A 17,007-nucleotide genomic window follows, 5' to 3' on the forward strand; every position below is an offset into this window, starting at 1 on the left:
CTGGTTGATGATGTGATTGTGCTGGGCTGCATAACATCCGCAATGTATTTCTCCTATAGAAACACTCCAGCCTCCCCATACAGAAGGCTGTGGTGCTTGCAGTCTGCATCACCTAGTGAATCCATTGGTTTGAAGCAGACAGCCTTCCATCAGACATGGACCATCAGAAAGAAGCATTATACTGAAACACTAGAGGTGAGTTCACCTGGGATGATTATCTCCACACTACCCATGGCCTTGAGATTGTTCTTGTACGCATACACTAAGAGAAGCCACTCTGAACCATCCATTTCATGCACTCAACTTTCTGACTCAGCTTTTCATGACTCTGTTATATAACCTGATCAAATGTATGCTAGAGAGGCTACTGTTTGCAGATACAAACATACCCATGGAAAAAAATGTTCATTTCATACAGTTTTACAGCTGGGAAATGCATGCTGATTTGCAGGTCAGAGGTTCTTTCCTGAGGCCTTGCTTTACTAGATGATTAGTAAAGCTGGAAGGTAGTCAGGTGACAACTTTAAAGGGCCTTACTATTAACACTTGGTGCTGTCAGTAGATTCCACTTTTTCTGTTTGCAGTCACCATTTCAATTCAAAATAAAAAAGGGTTCCCCACCCGCTCTACAGACCAACAAAGCTGTCCATAAAGGTAAAGTGTTGATTTGCAGGCATGGTTTGAATCCAAACTACATCTGCAAACACACAACTTCACTCTCAGTGAGCTCACTTACTGAGGAACAACAGGTTGTCTCTTGGTGGCCATGTCTTTACTGTTTCACATATGACGTCATATATGACCCCAGTGTGGAACAAGTTGGTATGTGGTAAACAGCCTCATGGAGCAAATCAGGACCCTTGTAAAGCACCACTGTTCTACATGATCCAATATTCTTAAAAGTCTAAACTTCCCACTCCTGAAATTTCTTTTCTTTGAAGTATAGTTGTGATGAATTAGGAACACTGGTTCCCATAATACTTCTTGCCACAGCACTAACATACATGCCAACAAGGAGGACTGACATATGTGACTACTCCCAAATCATACCAGACCTGAGCATGGCATTTTCATAGCTGAGGGTCAATTTAAATATTCAAAATTTTAACTTGTCATGTAACGATGCCAACTCCCACAAAATATTTCATCACAACAGTGTGTACTGCATCAATTTCAGAAAGTTGGAAGGAAACCTCACTCCTAAACTTTTGATGGTAGTATTTACATAGCGCTTAACAATTTACTAAGACTATAACTAAGGGTATAACAATTAACTGAGGGTATAACCTTCAGCATTGAGAGCTAGGCTTCTATGCGGATAACATGCAGCCCAAAGGCCATGCAACAGACTCAAAATTCTTGTAAATACCTGTTCTGCTGCAATTAAAATTCTCCTTCCGTGTCAATACATTAGCATATTTTAAAGGGTGCTCTGTCACTTACCATCTTCCAAGCATAGCTCACATTGTAGGCTTCCTTCCCAATTTCTCGCAGTTTGTTTACATGCCAAGACAGTGAGGAGTTCACCGGGACAGTAATAAGCTGACTGCCTAGAGGGAGGCTAAGTTGGAAACAAACAATATCCATCACTTATTAAACAGGGGGAAAAACATTGATGCTTCTCACCAATGGAAGCTAAGGCAGTTAAAAAGCTAAATATGGAGTCGAAATGGCCAAGATATTGGGAAATCTTGGAAAAGGAAGGGGACAAATTGAGATTGCAGAGTTTTGAAAAACTAAAAGGGAAGGTGAGAGATTGGTTACATTATCATCAAATAAATGAAGTGTTTAAATTAGACAGTAAAATAGGCTTCCAGGTGGAAAAATCAAAACTAGAGACTGAACTGTTAGAATCCAGTACTAAGAATTTGTCAAAAATGTATGATTTGCTGCTGAAATGGAATACACAAGATGAAATGGTAAAATCAAGTATGATTAAATGGGCTCAGGACATTGGTCATAACATCATGTTTGCTGATTGGGAAAAGTTGTGGACCACCGGGTTGAAGTTTACGGCGTGTAACGCCTTAAGAGAAAATATAATGAAAATGATTTATAGGTGGTACATAACCCCAGTCAAGCTTGCAAAGATCTACCATTTGCCTGATAATAAATGTTGGAAATGTAAAGAAAAGGAAGGTACATTCTTTCACCTCTGGTGGACGTGCCCGAAGATTAAGGCATTCTGGGAAATGATTTATAATGAACTGAAAAAGGTATTTAAATATACTTTCCCCAAGAAACCAGAGGCCTTTCTCTTGGGTATTGTCGGCCAGGGGGTGTTAAAGACAGATACAATTTTTTTTATGTATGCTACAACAGCAGCTAGAATACTTATTGCAAAGTACTGGAAGACACAGGATCTACCCACACTGGAAGAATGGCAGATGAAGGTGACGGACTACATGGGTTTGGCAGAAATGACGAGCAGAATCCGAGACCAGGGAAGAGAAGCGGCGGAAGAGGAATGGAAGAAGTTTAAGGATTACTTAAAGAAATACTATAAAATTAATGACAGTTAGAATGATGTTGGGCTTAAAATAAATGGTTACTATTAGTAATGGTTAAGACAGAGAGAATAAGGATGATTAACATAAATTTATAGTAAAATAAGGGAAGATTCGCTGAATAATTGTAAGAACTTGGAATACAGAAACGGGAAGCAAGAGGAAGTCGAGGAAGTAAGGTTTAAGAAATTAGGACATGAAATGGTACTTGTTTTTTGTTCTGTTAATGTTTGTTGTTTGTTTTTGTATGTTTTGTTTGTGTTAATATAAAAATTGTTTAATAAAAAATATTATAAAAAAAAAACATTGATGCTTCTGTTTACTCTAAAATGAGATTGCTTAAAGAAGGGCTTTAAGGAATTTTTTCTTAATTAAAATGGAAGTGGAATGCTTTGCTACATCATAATTACTAGTTCCCCACCCAAAACATTGCTGGTTGTGGTATTACCACTCTGATCAGATAGACTGGTTCTGGATGAGAGATCTCAGTGATAATATCACCAGCGGAATGAAATCACCAGAGGCATTGGTTTGTGTTTAGCGGCAGAGGTACAGTTAGCTGCTTGTATGCTCAACAGTACAAATGACAACACTTCCTATCAGCTGCTAAATTAATCTTTGCTTTGCTCAGAAATCTTTGCACTATGGAAGAGTCTTTGTGCATCAGTGCACAGGGCAACCCTGAAGGATGGCGATTTTCTTCCACACCGGGTGTTCCCAATATCTAGACAGGCTGTGGTGGATAGCACTGTGCTGTCAATTTCCCCAGCTAAGGAATGCTGGGGTATTATTGTTGCCATCTCTCTCAAGCTTAAAGTGCCAGGAGGGGCATTTGGTTCAGAAGTATACAAGGGCCCAGACAGACAGAAAGGATGGTGCCCTGGTACTTTGTGAGTAGGGAATGGAAGTGGGAAAAGGTTATTAAGAAGCTGCAAGAGAAGACCAAACAGTGGGCGGATGAATGTATAAAAGCTATTTGCAAGACTGTATAACACTGTCCAGTCCTTTGCAAGTTGATGTGTTTTGATAGCCTAGCATTTTTCTCTCAAAGTAACTGATGGTTTCCATGTCTGTTCTAAACCATGTAGTTCCTTTATAAGCCTATATGGCAGAACACAGAACTAAAAGTGCAGGATGACATACAGCAAAACCAACATAGTTGATTTCTGTGTTTATATATTTGCAGCCTCAGTTTTATTGTCCATGCTGTTTTATAAGTACAAGATAAATAAGCCTAAGAAGGGTAACACTTATTTATTTTAGAGTCAAGACTTATTTAGTAAAGCGATTTGAATTGTGAGTGGTCAAATATGTGGAGTATACCAAAGTTTATATAACAAAGACAATATAGGTAGGGTTTAAAGATTAGTGGCTTGCTGCAGCCTTGAAAACATGTAACAGCAATAATACAGAGACTGAAGTAGGCTGAAAAATCTGTTGTCATTACAATTGGGACACACCAGTAGAATCAATGTTTCCACTCTTGGCATCTCCACACAACTTCGTTAAATCCATTGGGGTGGAGGTAGTCTGTAAAAATTATTAATGGCTGAATGGGGATGGGAATGATGTTTATATTGACTTACGAGTCATGATTTCATGATCAGGATACAGTGGAACCTCGGTTTTCGAATGTAATCCATTCCAGAAGACAGTTCGACTTCCAAAACGTTCAAAAATAGAGGCACAAAGGGCTGTCAGTAAATTCAATTGAGAAAACTGAAAAACACGCAACAGAAGCTGTTCAACTTCCGAGGCTTTGTTGAAAACGGAAGCATTTACTTCCGGGTTTTTGGCATTTGGGTTCTGAAACATTCGTCAATGGAAATGTTCAAGAACTGAGGTTCCACTGTGCATACAAATTAACTTTGTTAAAATAAGAGCTAGTAGGATAGAAAAATTACAACAATAATCTGCAGACATCTGAACAGAGGACAGGACTGTCCCTTGTCACCCCAGTGAACTTACCTGGATTTTAAAAATGGGAAATAAAATCCAGAATGAGTATCTGGTGATTAGGTATTCAAAACGGTGAGACACATCCCCAGAAGAAATGGAAGAAAGTACCATTTGGCTCTGGGATGACAGCCTGTGGACAACCCAATATTCTCCTGAGCAATGTTCCCAATGAAATGTTGGGAAACTGTAAGCAAGCTCATATAATTGTGTGCTGCCCCCATTAATTTCAATGGTACTTTTGCAGGAAGAGAATGGATTGCAGCCTTCAACTAAACTATGGCAACTGAACCTATGAGCACAATTCAAAACCATGAGATTTCCTATTGGATGTATGGAGAATCTGCCCACTAAAAACACCAGTAAGACCACAAGTGTATCACAGCTGCTGAATTGTAATCACTGAGTACAGCATAATTTCCACTGAAGCTTAAGCATGCATGCAGCAAGTATGTATGAAACATTAATTCAAAGTCTTACCTAAGGATGTTCTGTCGAACTAACTCAAATTTTGGAATATTCTCATAATGTATTATATCTGTGTGAAGCGGTGGTTCAGAAAGCAAGTAGGGTCTGGTAAGGGAGGGGTGCATAAGGGTATAGCCTAAAAATGAAAAGAAAAAGGAGTTGGCACACATGTTTATCATCATATAAAGGGACCCCTGACCATTAGGTCCAGTCATGGCCAACTCTGGGGTTACGGCGCTCATCTCACTTTATTGGCCGAGGGACCCGGCGTACAGCTTCCGGGTCATGTGGCCAGCATGACTAAGCCGCTTCTGGCAAACCAGAGCAGTGCACGGAAGCCGTTTACCTTCCCGCTGGAGCAGTACCTATTTATCTACTTGCACTTCGTGCTTTCAAACTGCTAGGTTGGCAGGAGCAGGGACCGAGCAACGGGAGCTCACCCCGTTGCGGGGATTCAAACCGCCAACCTTCTGATCGGCAAGTCCTAGGCTCTGTGGTTTAACCCACAGTGCCACCCGCGTCCCTTATCATCATATACAGGACACATTACATGCTATATAAATATGTCCAAAGTAAACAAGAAGCACTACACTGCAATCCCCTTTAAAAAACCCCACCAAAAACAGAATTTTGGAGTGCCAATAGGTAATTATTTACGAGCTGACAAAAACAAAAAGACAACCTGAATCAGAAAGTAAACAATACAAATTTGACTAGTGACCTCTAAAACATGAAGTATTTTGATTGCCTTGAAGTTACCTTTATTATCTATTAGGAATGTGTAGGAAGCCAAAGAATCTTGGTAATAAGTGACATCTTCCAAAATATAGGCAAGATTAACATCTACTCCAACAATTCCTAGTAGCAGGTTTCCAAAATAGCAAGGTTTGCTTACAGTCATTATCAGACCTGTTAATAACAAGAAAAAGCACGCATACAGTTAGCAATAAGGAACTGTCCGGTAGCTATATATGGAGATAGAAAAGTGATTTGTGGCCCAATTTATTGCATGCAATGGGATTTACTTCTAAGAAGTTATGCACAGTATTGCAGTCTAAATTACCTCTTTCGGAGGGAGCAGGGCGGCTTCTATTAGCCATTGCAACAGACACTCTAGGTGAGTGTTCAGAATCCCTACAGCAATAATATTGTGAGGATAGCATTGTGGTCCCATGAGAACCTATGCTGCGAAACACCAGCAGACAGTTGTATGGGGTTTTATGGAATGAAGTACAAGCCACCTAGAATCCATTGTAAAGTAATATATGCAGGGAAGTTATACACAGTTGTTTCAGTTTCACATGCTTGGGCTTACGTTATAGCCATGTTATGCATGGCCACTAGGAAGTTGTTTCAAGGTTTCACGAACACTGTGGTCTTTGAGGAGGGATTTGACAGAAGTCAGAAAGGTGGCATCACACATGTGTTCCTGGAGGCAAGTCCAGGCATACAAGGCAGCAAGGGAGTAGGGGCAGAGTCTTTTGAGGAAGAAGGAGACCACTGGATGGTGGGGAGAACTCTAAGTTGGCTAACACCATAATATGAATTTCATTAATCAGTTACATTAGTACACAACTGTACATGAACCAACAATTGTTCTGAAAGGGAGCACCTTTCTTTGTGTTTAGATGTTGCCTGCAGATCTCGTTTTAGGAAAGAGCCATCCTGTGTGGCAGAGCAGTGTGGAAATAGTTAATCTACTTAATTAAAATAATATATTGCCTGATTAATAGGGGCACCTTTTTAATTGATTAAAATAAATTAATCGAACCAATTAACAGACTAAATGCTATAGCACTTTTCCTAAAGGAATTTAACTCATCATATTATCAGCAGTATTGATGTAACCTATGTGTCAATTTTTTTTATTTTGGGTGGGGTAGAAGGGGAAAAAAAAATGAAAGTTGCAACTGTTAGGAAGCATAAAGTGGACCAGCTATGCTGCTCCAATATACTTTTGTGGTTTGCTTGTTTATTATTCCAGCAATTTGTATATTGTTTAATCACAGGCATCTTTAAGCAGACATTTGGTGATTATGCATATCAGTAGGTTCAGGGTAAAAGAAAGCATTATAATTCTAAACATGAAAGCAGTAATGTTTATGCCCAGTGTAGCTGGATAAAAGAAAAATGCACTTCAAACACTTAAAGATGGGCATGATTAGTTTTTATGGTAATTTGAGGAATCATGTCCAGTAAATTCAATTCAAAGCTGGATACTGCCAAGTAGCACCGTCCCAAAATAAAGAAAGAAGGGATTTGAATTGCAAATGCATATTTAGCTCCTTTGAATAGTCGCACAAAATTATGCAAGTTTGGTGAACTATTCCTTCCTTTGCCCTCCAGGGTAGCATGGAGATCGATTATGGACTTCCCAAAATAATTTCAGCAAGAATCCCAAATAATAAATAGCACTATATGTAAGTGGGATCAGAAGAGCTTAGGAAAAGAGAAGAAATAGTAATACACAATTATATTTATGGATTTATTTACATCCTGCCTTTTCTCCAGGGAGTTCAAAGCAGCAAACACAGGGTTCCCAGGCTGTTTCTCATCCAGGAACAGACCACACTCAAGACCTGCTTAATTTCAGCAAGATCGCTGCTGCAAATCTCCATGCTTTGGAAAACCAGCTGTTTGGCCATAATATACGACACTTGTGTGTAATTCAAATGTCAATTATGTACTGCATATTGTTTCTGTAGGTTTAAAATTAGGACTGAGTACCATGGGGCAATCACTAGGGTCCAATGGGGTCCAGCACCACCATTGCTGCAGCAGCTGAGATAGTAGCAATTGTGGCTCAGCTAGCTGGTGGTAGGACCAGGGGATGGGATAGAGCAACCCTGATATGCTGGTCGTGCTCCCAACATGCGTATGTCAGGGATGGTGGCAGCAATAAAAAAATCCAAGGAGGCAGGGATCTAGGGACTTAATCTTGTTTACGGTTACAGCACTGAGGCTACTATATGCTGGAAAGTGGTGTTTACAGATCTTACCAACAATAGATGAATGGGCGGGAAAACTGGGAACTGGCTGTTACGGTGAAACTGACACACTACCTAAGAACTAAAAAGGTGGGAGAGTCAATGACAGAATAATTTTGTTACAAGTTGGAATCCCTTTGTTGTACATTGTAGAAGGAACCATCTACTTCCTCATCTGAATGGTGGTTTCTTAATATATCGAGGCTTTTATGATATCGGTCACGTGATACAGCAAAGAGAATTTGCTTTAAGAGCATCCAAAAGTACTTGGCAGAAAGAATTTGATCCAAATAAAATGCTTACAGCTCTTCTCCTTGTGGAACTGTTATGTTTTGTTTTCTATTTTCCTCATAAGGCATGATGGCTAGGTTTCTCAAATACTCCAAATGAGGTTAAGCTTTAATCACAAATAAATAAAATAAAACTAAGATTTCCAAGGATAGCCACCATGTTAACGTATATCGCAGAAGTCAGTCCACAGAAGTGCGGAACAGCATCATAAGTTCTTTCTTCTTCTTCAAAAAAAGAATCACATACGTAGCAAATGGAGCTGACAAATATAGCTCCTGGCCACTGCTGACACCAGTCTACCCAGCAGCCCTATGCAATCAACTTGATTGGAAGAAAAAATGCCACCCCACCTATTACAGGAATTAACCACCTTCTCCAAGCATGTAAATAACCTCTATCTTTTCTGGCCTGAATTTCAGCCTGCTTTAACCTCACCAGCTTGACCACAGACACTGGTCAAGATCCAGCTCTGTCTTCTGTTTTTATCTAAGCACCTAGCACTATCTTGGCTCAGATGAAGGGTGGTGTATAAATTTAATAAATAATAAAATAAAATGTCACACAGATAAATTTTTGGTGAAGATGCAACCAGAAGTGGCTACTTGAAGTCCCCTGTATGCCACAAGCCAATGTTCTTCCCCATGGATTACCAGACATGCATTTACTCTTACAAACATGAATCTGGAACTCGAGAGCAAAGAAAGCTAATGGTGGTGAGGGGGCCTCAATTCAAAAGCGGAAGCCATTTTTCCAATGAAAGTTTGCCTCCTCCTTATGTAACTTTTCTACAACAAAAGCCGCCGTCAGAATTTTGTTAGGCCTTTGGGAATATGCAGCAATTGAAACAAGAGAAACCATTCTTGACAATGGCCCGGTTCACATGTCATTGTGGGCAACGGCTAATAATTTACCATAAATGTGGAGTCTCATTTCTGCTTCACTCTTTCCCTAGCAACAAACCATAATCCCTAGTTTAGCATTATGTACAGATTGTAGATTGTGGCTTGTTTCACTCAAGTAAAAAGATTGGTAAGCCAAGAACAAATACTTGTTTCACACTGTGGCTTGTCTGGAGCAAAACAAACCATACTCCTGGTTTGGATGTAAGGCTAGGCCAGGGATTGCAGTTTGCTGCTCTTGTTTACACTGGGGCAAAGCACAGTAAGCCATTAACTGTTGCTATGGTGTACTAGGACAAGTAAACCTACTTATAGCCTACTGCATCACCATCTTTGCACATCATGCTACACTGGCCCTCATTTTCCAAATAAGCCTCTTGTACTGTGGATGGAAGGTTTTTAGTACAATACCTCCAGAAACTCTCCTTCTGATTTCATAGCTTCCGTAAGGTGCAGACATGTAAAAATGCCGCCTACGAAGTTTGTTAGATATATAAGTCACTGTAAACCTTTCCATTTATTTTTTTTAAGCATCTTCATTTTCAGGTCCCTGAAGCACTCACCATCTCCCATTTCATCTGAAAAGGGCAAACTGAACACTGCTTCATCAACCATGTGGTTTGGGAGATTTGTATAAAACCGGCCAACTGTGGTTTCCAAATTGCTCAGCTGGTTCAGAACCATCATGCTCCCTTTTATCACGGGTAAAGCAGTTCGATCAGGTACTCCATATTTTGCCGAGTTTTGTTCTGCCAGATCTCGGAGAAATGCTAATTCTTTTAAACCTGTCACTCCCTCTGCAAAAGAAATGTTACAGTCAGATGAGAAGACGAAAGCCTCCAGCTTATTAAGCAATTCTGAAACATCATATATGCACAAATGTGGAAATATTTATAAATAGTGGAAAAGGCATCTCATTACTGACACAATGGGTTGTTGGACTTCAGTTCCTATCATCTCTGACCATTGACCATATCAAAGCCCAAAGAACCTTAGAAGTTTAATTTCTCTTTTCTTTTTAAAAAGGTAACTTCTTACCATTCATGAGAGCATAGGTGAGGATCATTACAGAGTTGTTAAGAAAACCATTTTCTTCATTGATGACACGAAGTGTGGTCTTTTTACCATCTTCTGATGAATCCCTAGACGTTATTCCAGCCGACAAGTAAATTATGACCATATCTGTATCTGAGATATGTAAGATGGGAGCTTGTTAGACTAGAAAACATGTTACATTATGCTACGTATCTGCAACATTGGATTCCCAGCATCAAGACTCTTTGCAGTAAATGAAAATATAAAAACCACCACTGCAATAATGGGTAGTGGGTAGATTGGGCAGGAAAAGCTCTACTGCATCCTACAGAGCTTTCAAGCCAGAATCTAACATAAAAGAAACCTTTAATCCAAACACAATAACACTGATTTGTGCCATGTGGAAGACTGGTTGTGTGTGGTGTACATCTTGGAGAGGATGGCAATGCGTGCATGTTGGCCAGGAGACTGTAATATTTTATTCCTAAATTTTCAACAACATATAGGATTGTATACAGAGTAGACGAAATGAAATTAATGGACCTGAGTTAGTACACTGGATCTAACCCATAGGATCTTATTTCACCCCTTTCAGTATTGGAACTGGACGAGGCTGAAAGCATCTGAGCACAGCCACGTAAGGTACACATTTTGACACCCACCAAAAAAAGCAGACTCCCATCTATGTTTACTAGGTAATAGGCATAACAAACATAACACACATCTAGTTTGGCACTTTGGATGAAGGAAGTAGGAAATATAAGGAGAAATGAAAGCTGGTTTTCTGTATCATCACTCTTAACATAGCACTTCCAAACTAACTGCATCCCCAACCATCTTGGGCTACTGGAAGAATGGCAGATGAAGTAGAAAATGCAATTTGCCATCCAGCAGTAGCAGAATATTACTGAGGTTTGTTTCCAAATCAACAGGCAGACAGTAGTTTACAGAATTGCATTATTCAATGAGCCAGTCAGTGCCTGGAAAACATTGAGTGTGGGGAATATTATTGACACCACTCACTTGTTCATAACATCATTCTTCTACTGTTAAAGAGGTCGTAGCAGTAACCTAATTTATTTTGCCGTTCTATAGCCCAAGCTACTGTTCTTCCTTACAATTTTAGGATCTTACTTTTCTATTGCATACTTAAACAAATTGCAGTGCAAGGTACTCAAGTGTTTTTAAACCCTTGGCCATATATTTTCCATTGTCAACAGACTGTATTCCATCTGACTATTGGCACTTATTTTCTGTTTTTATCCTAGGTTACTGAATTGCCGTAACAGCTTTGTAAGGATTTATCATTTATGAAAGTGTTGTGAAACCCTCTGGAATGAAAGAACTGTAAGAATGTAAATTAATTAGAGGTGGCCACTGCTCTTTTGGAGACTAGCTGAAAGGTATGCAAACACCCATCTTTTCAGTATCAGTCTTATCTCTCAAACCAGATATGCCTCAATAATGTGCATTTCAAATCTCCATTTAAAAAAATAAATAAAAATACCGTGTGGCTTATTTGACATGCATGCAGAGCCTGCTGGGAGAGCAGGAAGTTAGAAACCTCACAACACACCAGAATAATAATTTTTTTTTCTGCTGGAAATGAAAACAAGCAAGAGGATTGTTTACAAGGAAATGGAAGTACTTTGCACGTCCTATTTCTGAAATTATGGAGTGGTATGGCCCCTCCATTCTGTTGTTTGTGCACAATATACAATACCTCAGCTTTAAAGGCTAGCATACGCTCCCAGTGCCTATTTTAGAAAGGAACAAAAGTGATACACGAAGCTGTTTTTGAAAAAAAGGGTTTCCCACAGGAATAGAAAAACCATGCCTGTGTTTTTGAGACAAGGAAAAAATTACAACGAACTACGAAAATAAAGCTGAAACTGTAAAACAGCGTCAAAACCCTGAACACTGAAACAGAACCAAATAAAAGTTCATTATTGGGTGCCACCTGCCCAATTTGTCTTTATCTGTCTGAATTGCAAGGAGTTTTATATAGATCTAAGTATTGTGCTCATACTTTATACCCCACCAGTTAGGGAGTTTGACACTTCAGTAACTACAGTGGTACCTCCGGTTGCGCACAGGATCCATTCTGGAGCTCCGGTCGGATCCCGAGGAATTAGCAACCGGAGATGCCTATTCTGCGCATGCATGCAGCCGAAACCCGGAAAAATACTTCTGGGTTTGCCGCATGCGTAACCCAAAGGATAGGCAACCAGGTATGCGTATCCAGAGGTACCACTGTATTATGTACTCTACATACTCTTGTTTAGCACTTATAACTATAAATATGGAGGTTTTGAATTCCTGCCATCTTATTTTTCGTCTTTTCAAACTGGATCGTTTACTCGTGTAAAGGTAAAGGGAACCCTGACCATTAGGTCCATTCGTGACCGACTCTGGGGTTGCGTGCTCATCTCGCTTTATTGGCCGAGGGAGCCGGCATACAGCTTCCGGGTCATGTGGCCAGCATGACTAAGCTGCTTCTGGCGAACCAGAGCAGCACACGGAAACGCCATTTACCTTCCCGCCGGAGCGGTCCCTATTTATCTACTTGCACTTTGACGTGCTTTCAAACTGCTAGGTTGGCAGGAGCCGGGACCAAGCAACAGGAGCTCACCCCATCACAGGGATTCGAACCGCCAGCCTTCTGATCAGCAAGTCCTAGGCTCTGTGGTTTAACCCACAGCGCCACCCGCGTCCCCACTGGTGTATACTATTATGTATATACAGGACTGTGTAGACAGCAAATGTTCGATAGAAGGTTTGTGAGAGACACGCTGCCATCAGGATGTAACAAATTCTGGGCTTCAAGCAGGTCACAACAACTTTATCGGATTAGACTGCAATGGCATGCTCAAAAGCAACCCATGCAGAGATCAAACTGGTAGTTGTACAACTGCCCTCAGCACATGCTGTTGGAGCTGGAACGGTGCAAGGTGCTTGCTTTTCAGCAGCTGCTGCACACAAATGGTACTCGATTCCTTCAGTAAACTGTCAGGGGTCAAGACTGCCTGGAGAGGGCACCTTCTTTCTGCTCTGCAGTGGCTCCATGGTAGCAAACCCTGCATCTGCTCAGGAGCATTTTCATGTATTCAACTGTAAAATCTCCCACATTCTTTACTTATTTCAATGTTGAGGACAGAGTCTGAGTATGCACTGGCACAAGTGAAACTCTCAGCCCTTGTTTTTACTAAACTAAAATTTATCTTGGGAATGAAATGCATTTTTTGTTTTGTTTGTTTTGTTTGAATGCAAAAAAACCCCGTTTGTCTGAGGTTTGTTACTTGACTTGCGGCAGACAGTGTGCTACCTTTCTCTTACCTACAGCACATAACACCCTAGGCCTCAGGACTAGATACTGGTGAAGCCCAAATTTGCTAAGTTTCAAATTGGAACTACATACATTTCATTATCTGGGCCATTCTGCACCAGTGGATGAAAACTCACTTATAGCAGTTCAGACATTAGTTGGATTCACAAAGGAATCACCTTATTTGCCCCATGAGACGATTCTGTGCGGAACATCTAGCTAACGTGGCCTTGCAGTTACTAAGGCATGTGAGGAAAGGAAAATTGGCAGAGGTGAAGACAAAGATGCAACGAAACCTTCTTTTGGCTGCTGTGCACCACATTCATTTAAAAACAAACACTGTCATTTCAGGTAAAATAAAAATAAAAACTAGTACTTCAAAATGTTACAACCCTCTATAACCCCTGCTAAAAGCAGATAGTAAAATAAAAAAGGAAATGCAAGAAAGAAAGATGCAAGGGTAAGGGGGGAACCCCATTAATACTGCATAATAATAGACTTACTTGCTTGGAGTTTTGTGCTATTGTTTGTATTTCGTATCAGCTGAAACGCTTTTTGAAATCCTGCCGCATGCTGGGTAGGGCTGTCAGATGACTTTATATTGCTAACGAAGGTGGACATTTTCCTTTTTGTCTCGCTGGTGGCAGGAGACAGAAATGTCTTATAGCACTGATCCAAGGAACAGGTTCTCACTGTGTCTGCCACGGTTAACACAGAGATCTTAAGAGAGAGAAATACATATATTGGATTACTCTACCGTTTAGAATTCTTTATGTGCCGTATTATAGCACACCCCATGATAAGCCAACAGAAAAGTCTATGTGGGTTTAAGATTCAATTGTCTAAGAAAAGAACACTTGAGGTATAAATCTGTCAAACCTGGAAAGGGTTAGACTTGTGTGTGAGAGAGATTTTGGCCTTTGTTTTGCGAAGGAATTATGTCAGTCTCTACTCATAGGTAAACCTTGCAGTTTCTGCCCATACGTAAAGCTGCTGAGTTTCTAGACTACCAGTAATGGGCATTAGGGCTACACCAGCATAGGATTTGAAGGAGAAAGGGATGTTATAGCCATGTATGAGACAACAGGAAGGGCTAGGGTCCTAACAAAATCACGTTTATGAGTCTTCTGAATAACCTGTGTGGGAACTACCACATCTGAAGTAGCCACAGAAGGAAGTTTTACTGAAGACTCATCTCTCCCCACCCCCATCCCTCCACAATATATTGCCAGCTGAGGTCCCCAAATTTGCAAACCACAGCAAACATCCCTGTTCCATTGCACGGATCACTTGAGAAGCAGAGTATTACATGTACAATAGTTGCCCCATGCTCATCCTCTTCTTCTCCTGCAAAAATGCTGGGCTTCAGAGGATCACAGCACATTTGAAGCCAAGAATCACACGGAGGGGAAAAAATCCTGAATTTCTTCAAGGTTAGAAAACGGGGGTGCAACAGCACCAGGGTTTAGGGAAACTCTAAGCCTGCCTAAATCTACGGCTGGGGGAAAGGCAGTACTGACACACTGGGCCCAACAAAAATGAATGTTTAAAACCATAACATGTCACTTATCTTGCAAGAGTTAACTCACTTTATCATGTTCATCTATTGAGTTGAGAATAACTTGAGATGCATCCTTAGCAATTTGGAGCTGTGTCTCTGTAACGGAAGCCCCGTGGTCCACAATGACAACTATGTGTTTAGACTGAGGTCTAACTGTAGAGACGTAGACAGGCCTGAAATTGAAAAAGAAGTTAGGAAGCTGCACAGAAACTTTGAACGAAACTGAAGAAGAATTCATTGGAAGGCACTCCTTGGTATTTTAAATATTTATATATTTATTGCATTTACACCCCACCTCTCCCCCCACAAGGAGCTCTCAAGGTGGTGTACATGGTTCTTCCTTTCCTCATTTAATCCGTACAACAACCCTGTGAGGTAGGTTAGGCAGTGACTGGCCAAAGGTCACCTAAGTGAACTTCATGGCCAAGTGAGGATTTGAACCCTGGTTTCCCAGGTCCTAGTCCCAACATTCTAATCACTACATCACACTGTGCAAAGAACTGCAAAAGGCACCATATTAAAGAGCTCTTAGACAATGATTGGAACATGTTTTGAGAGCTGAAACGGATGCTATCTTTACTTCTTTCATGTGCTTATTTTTGGTTGAGCAAATCCCAGTTTAGCGGCTGACTAGTTTGGCAGCCTTGGGTATAATTCTCCCCAAATATTTATAAACACTGGAATAACAGTGACCTTACCTGATGAGACTTTTGAGAGGACAAAGCATGATAAAGATTTCAAGCATTAAAAGTGAATTAGCTTCCCCAGAGAGTCTGCTGTGCAACTGTGTGAATGGTACACAAACAGTGTGTGCAAGTCTAATTCTCAAATGCAACAGGAAAAATTATACTGGGTTATCTGAGTAAGCCTTAGGTATCCAATTTTAAATCCATCATTTAGTAATAGTCCAACCAATTATGATGTTTACATCATGCAGAACTTGTTTCAACAAAGAATCACTGTTTTGCACTGAAAGCATGAGGTCTGAACCGGTTTACATCTATATCAGATGATGCAGTGACTGCTAAGCAGCTGGATAAATTATTACAGCACAGAATAGCCAACATGTAGGGAAAAAGGCAAACTGTGTAAAATTGCATTAGTGCATTAGGCTTGGGTTTATGATCATCAGACAAAGTCTCTTGCCATGATAGTCTTTCCTATTAATGCCCTAGAATGTAATTCATTCATAAAGGTCAATAATCTGCAAGACTTTCTTATCTCTGCATACTATTAAAAGGAAGTCTTTGTCGGAGACTTCCGGAGGCGGCGCAAAACCGTGATGGCGGACCTCTTCGAGCTCTGAAGAGGGGCACCGCAGAAAAGGGTTGCTCGCGACGGCGCAGCGGCAACCCATCAAGATAAACCACGGGCAGAGTGAGTCCGTGGCCGTGGGACCCGGCGGGCACCTGGAGCGACCCCGAAATCACGAAAGGAACCCCGTAAGGGGCTCCGGAGTGAAGGAGGGGGAGCGGTGCTGTGGGTTCATCGCTCTTTCTGCGGAGGCGAAGCCGCGCGGCTGTCACGGATGAGCGCTGACCTTTCTTCCAAGAAACATCGGGCTGAAACATCAAACCCGTGAGTAAGGACTTAAGACTTTACAAATTAAATCGGAAAATTTGGCTAAAAACGGGAGACGAGAAAGAGGAAGTCCGTCTTCCGACACTGCTTTCAAGATCAAAGCAGACGGTCTAAAGAGCGGAAAGCGCTGTGAACAGGGAAGCTTTGAAGCTTTAAATCGGGACTTTCGTGCACATTTGAATTTCACTTTTAAAGAATAAATACAGCATAAAATTGACCTGGAGCGGACACCCCAAGGGCAAGGGAAGACTCTAACCCCAAATTCCCGGGTGGCCGGGTAAAGTTGTTTAAACTGCGGAACTGCTGCAAGCTTCCAGATACTTTTGTAACTTTTGAGCTCATCTAGCTGAAGTGGATACAATTGCAGGCACCTTGCTGGAACTTTGTTATATGTTGA

The 17,007-nt window shown here is 40.8% G+C and overlaps 1 protein-coding gene across 1 annotated transcript in view; it reads right to left on the bottom strand.

The window, feature by feature from the left end:
- Positions 1 to 17,007, bottom strand: part of CACHD1 (cache domain containing 1) — a 138,794-nt gene that overhangs the window by 35,604 nt on the left and 86,183 nt on the right. The window contains exons 6-12 of the mRNA XM_053392171.1: positions 15,058 to 15,202; positions 13,972 to 14,188; positions 10,147 to 10,296; positions 9,672 to 9,905; positions 5,691 to 5,840; positions 4,944 to 5,067; positions 1,444 to 1,561 (exon numbers count right to left, since the gene is read on the bottom strand). Of these exons, the coding sequence (XP_053248146.1) occupies positions 1,444 to 1,561; positions 4,944 to 5,067; positions 5,691 to 5,840; positions 9,672 to 9,905; positions 10,147 to 10,296; positions 13,972 to 14,188; positions 15,058 to 15,202 (1,138 nt within the window). The remainder of the gene's footprint in view (positions 1 to 1,443; positions 1,562 to 4,943; positions 5,068 to 5,690; positions 5,841 to 9,671; positions 9,906 to 10,146; positions 10,297 to 13,971; positions 14,189 to 15,057; positions 15,203 to 17,007) is intronic.

This window comes from Podarcis raffonei, chromosome 6 (genome assembly GCF_027172205.1).
Source record: "Podarcis raffonei isolate rPodRaf1 chromosome 6, rPodRaf1.pri, whole genome shotgun sequence".
Taxonomy (NCBI): domain Eukaryota; kingdom Metazoa; phylum Chordata; class Lepidosauria; order Squamata; family Lacertidae; genus Podarcis; species Podarcis raffonei.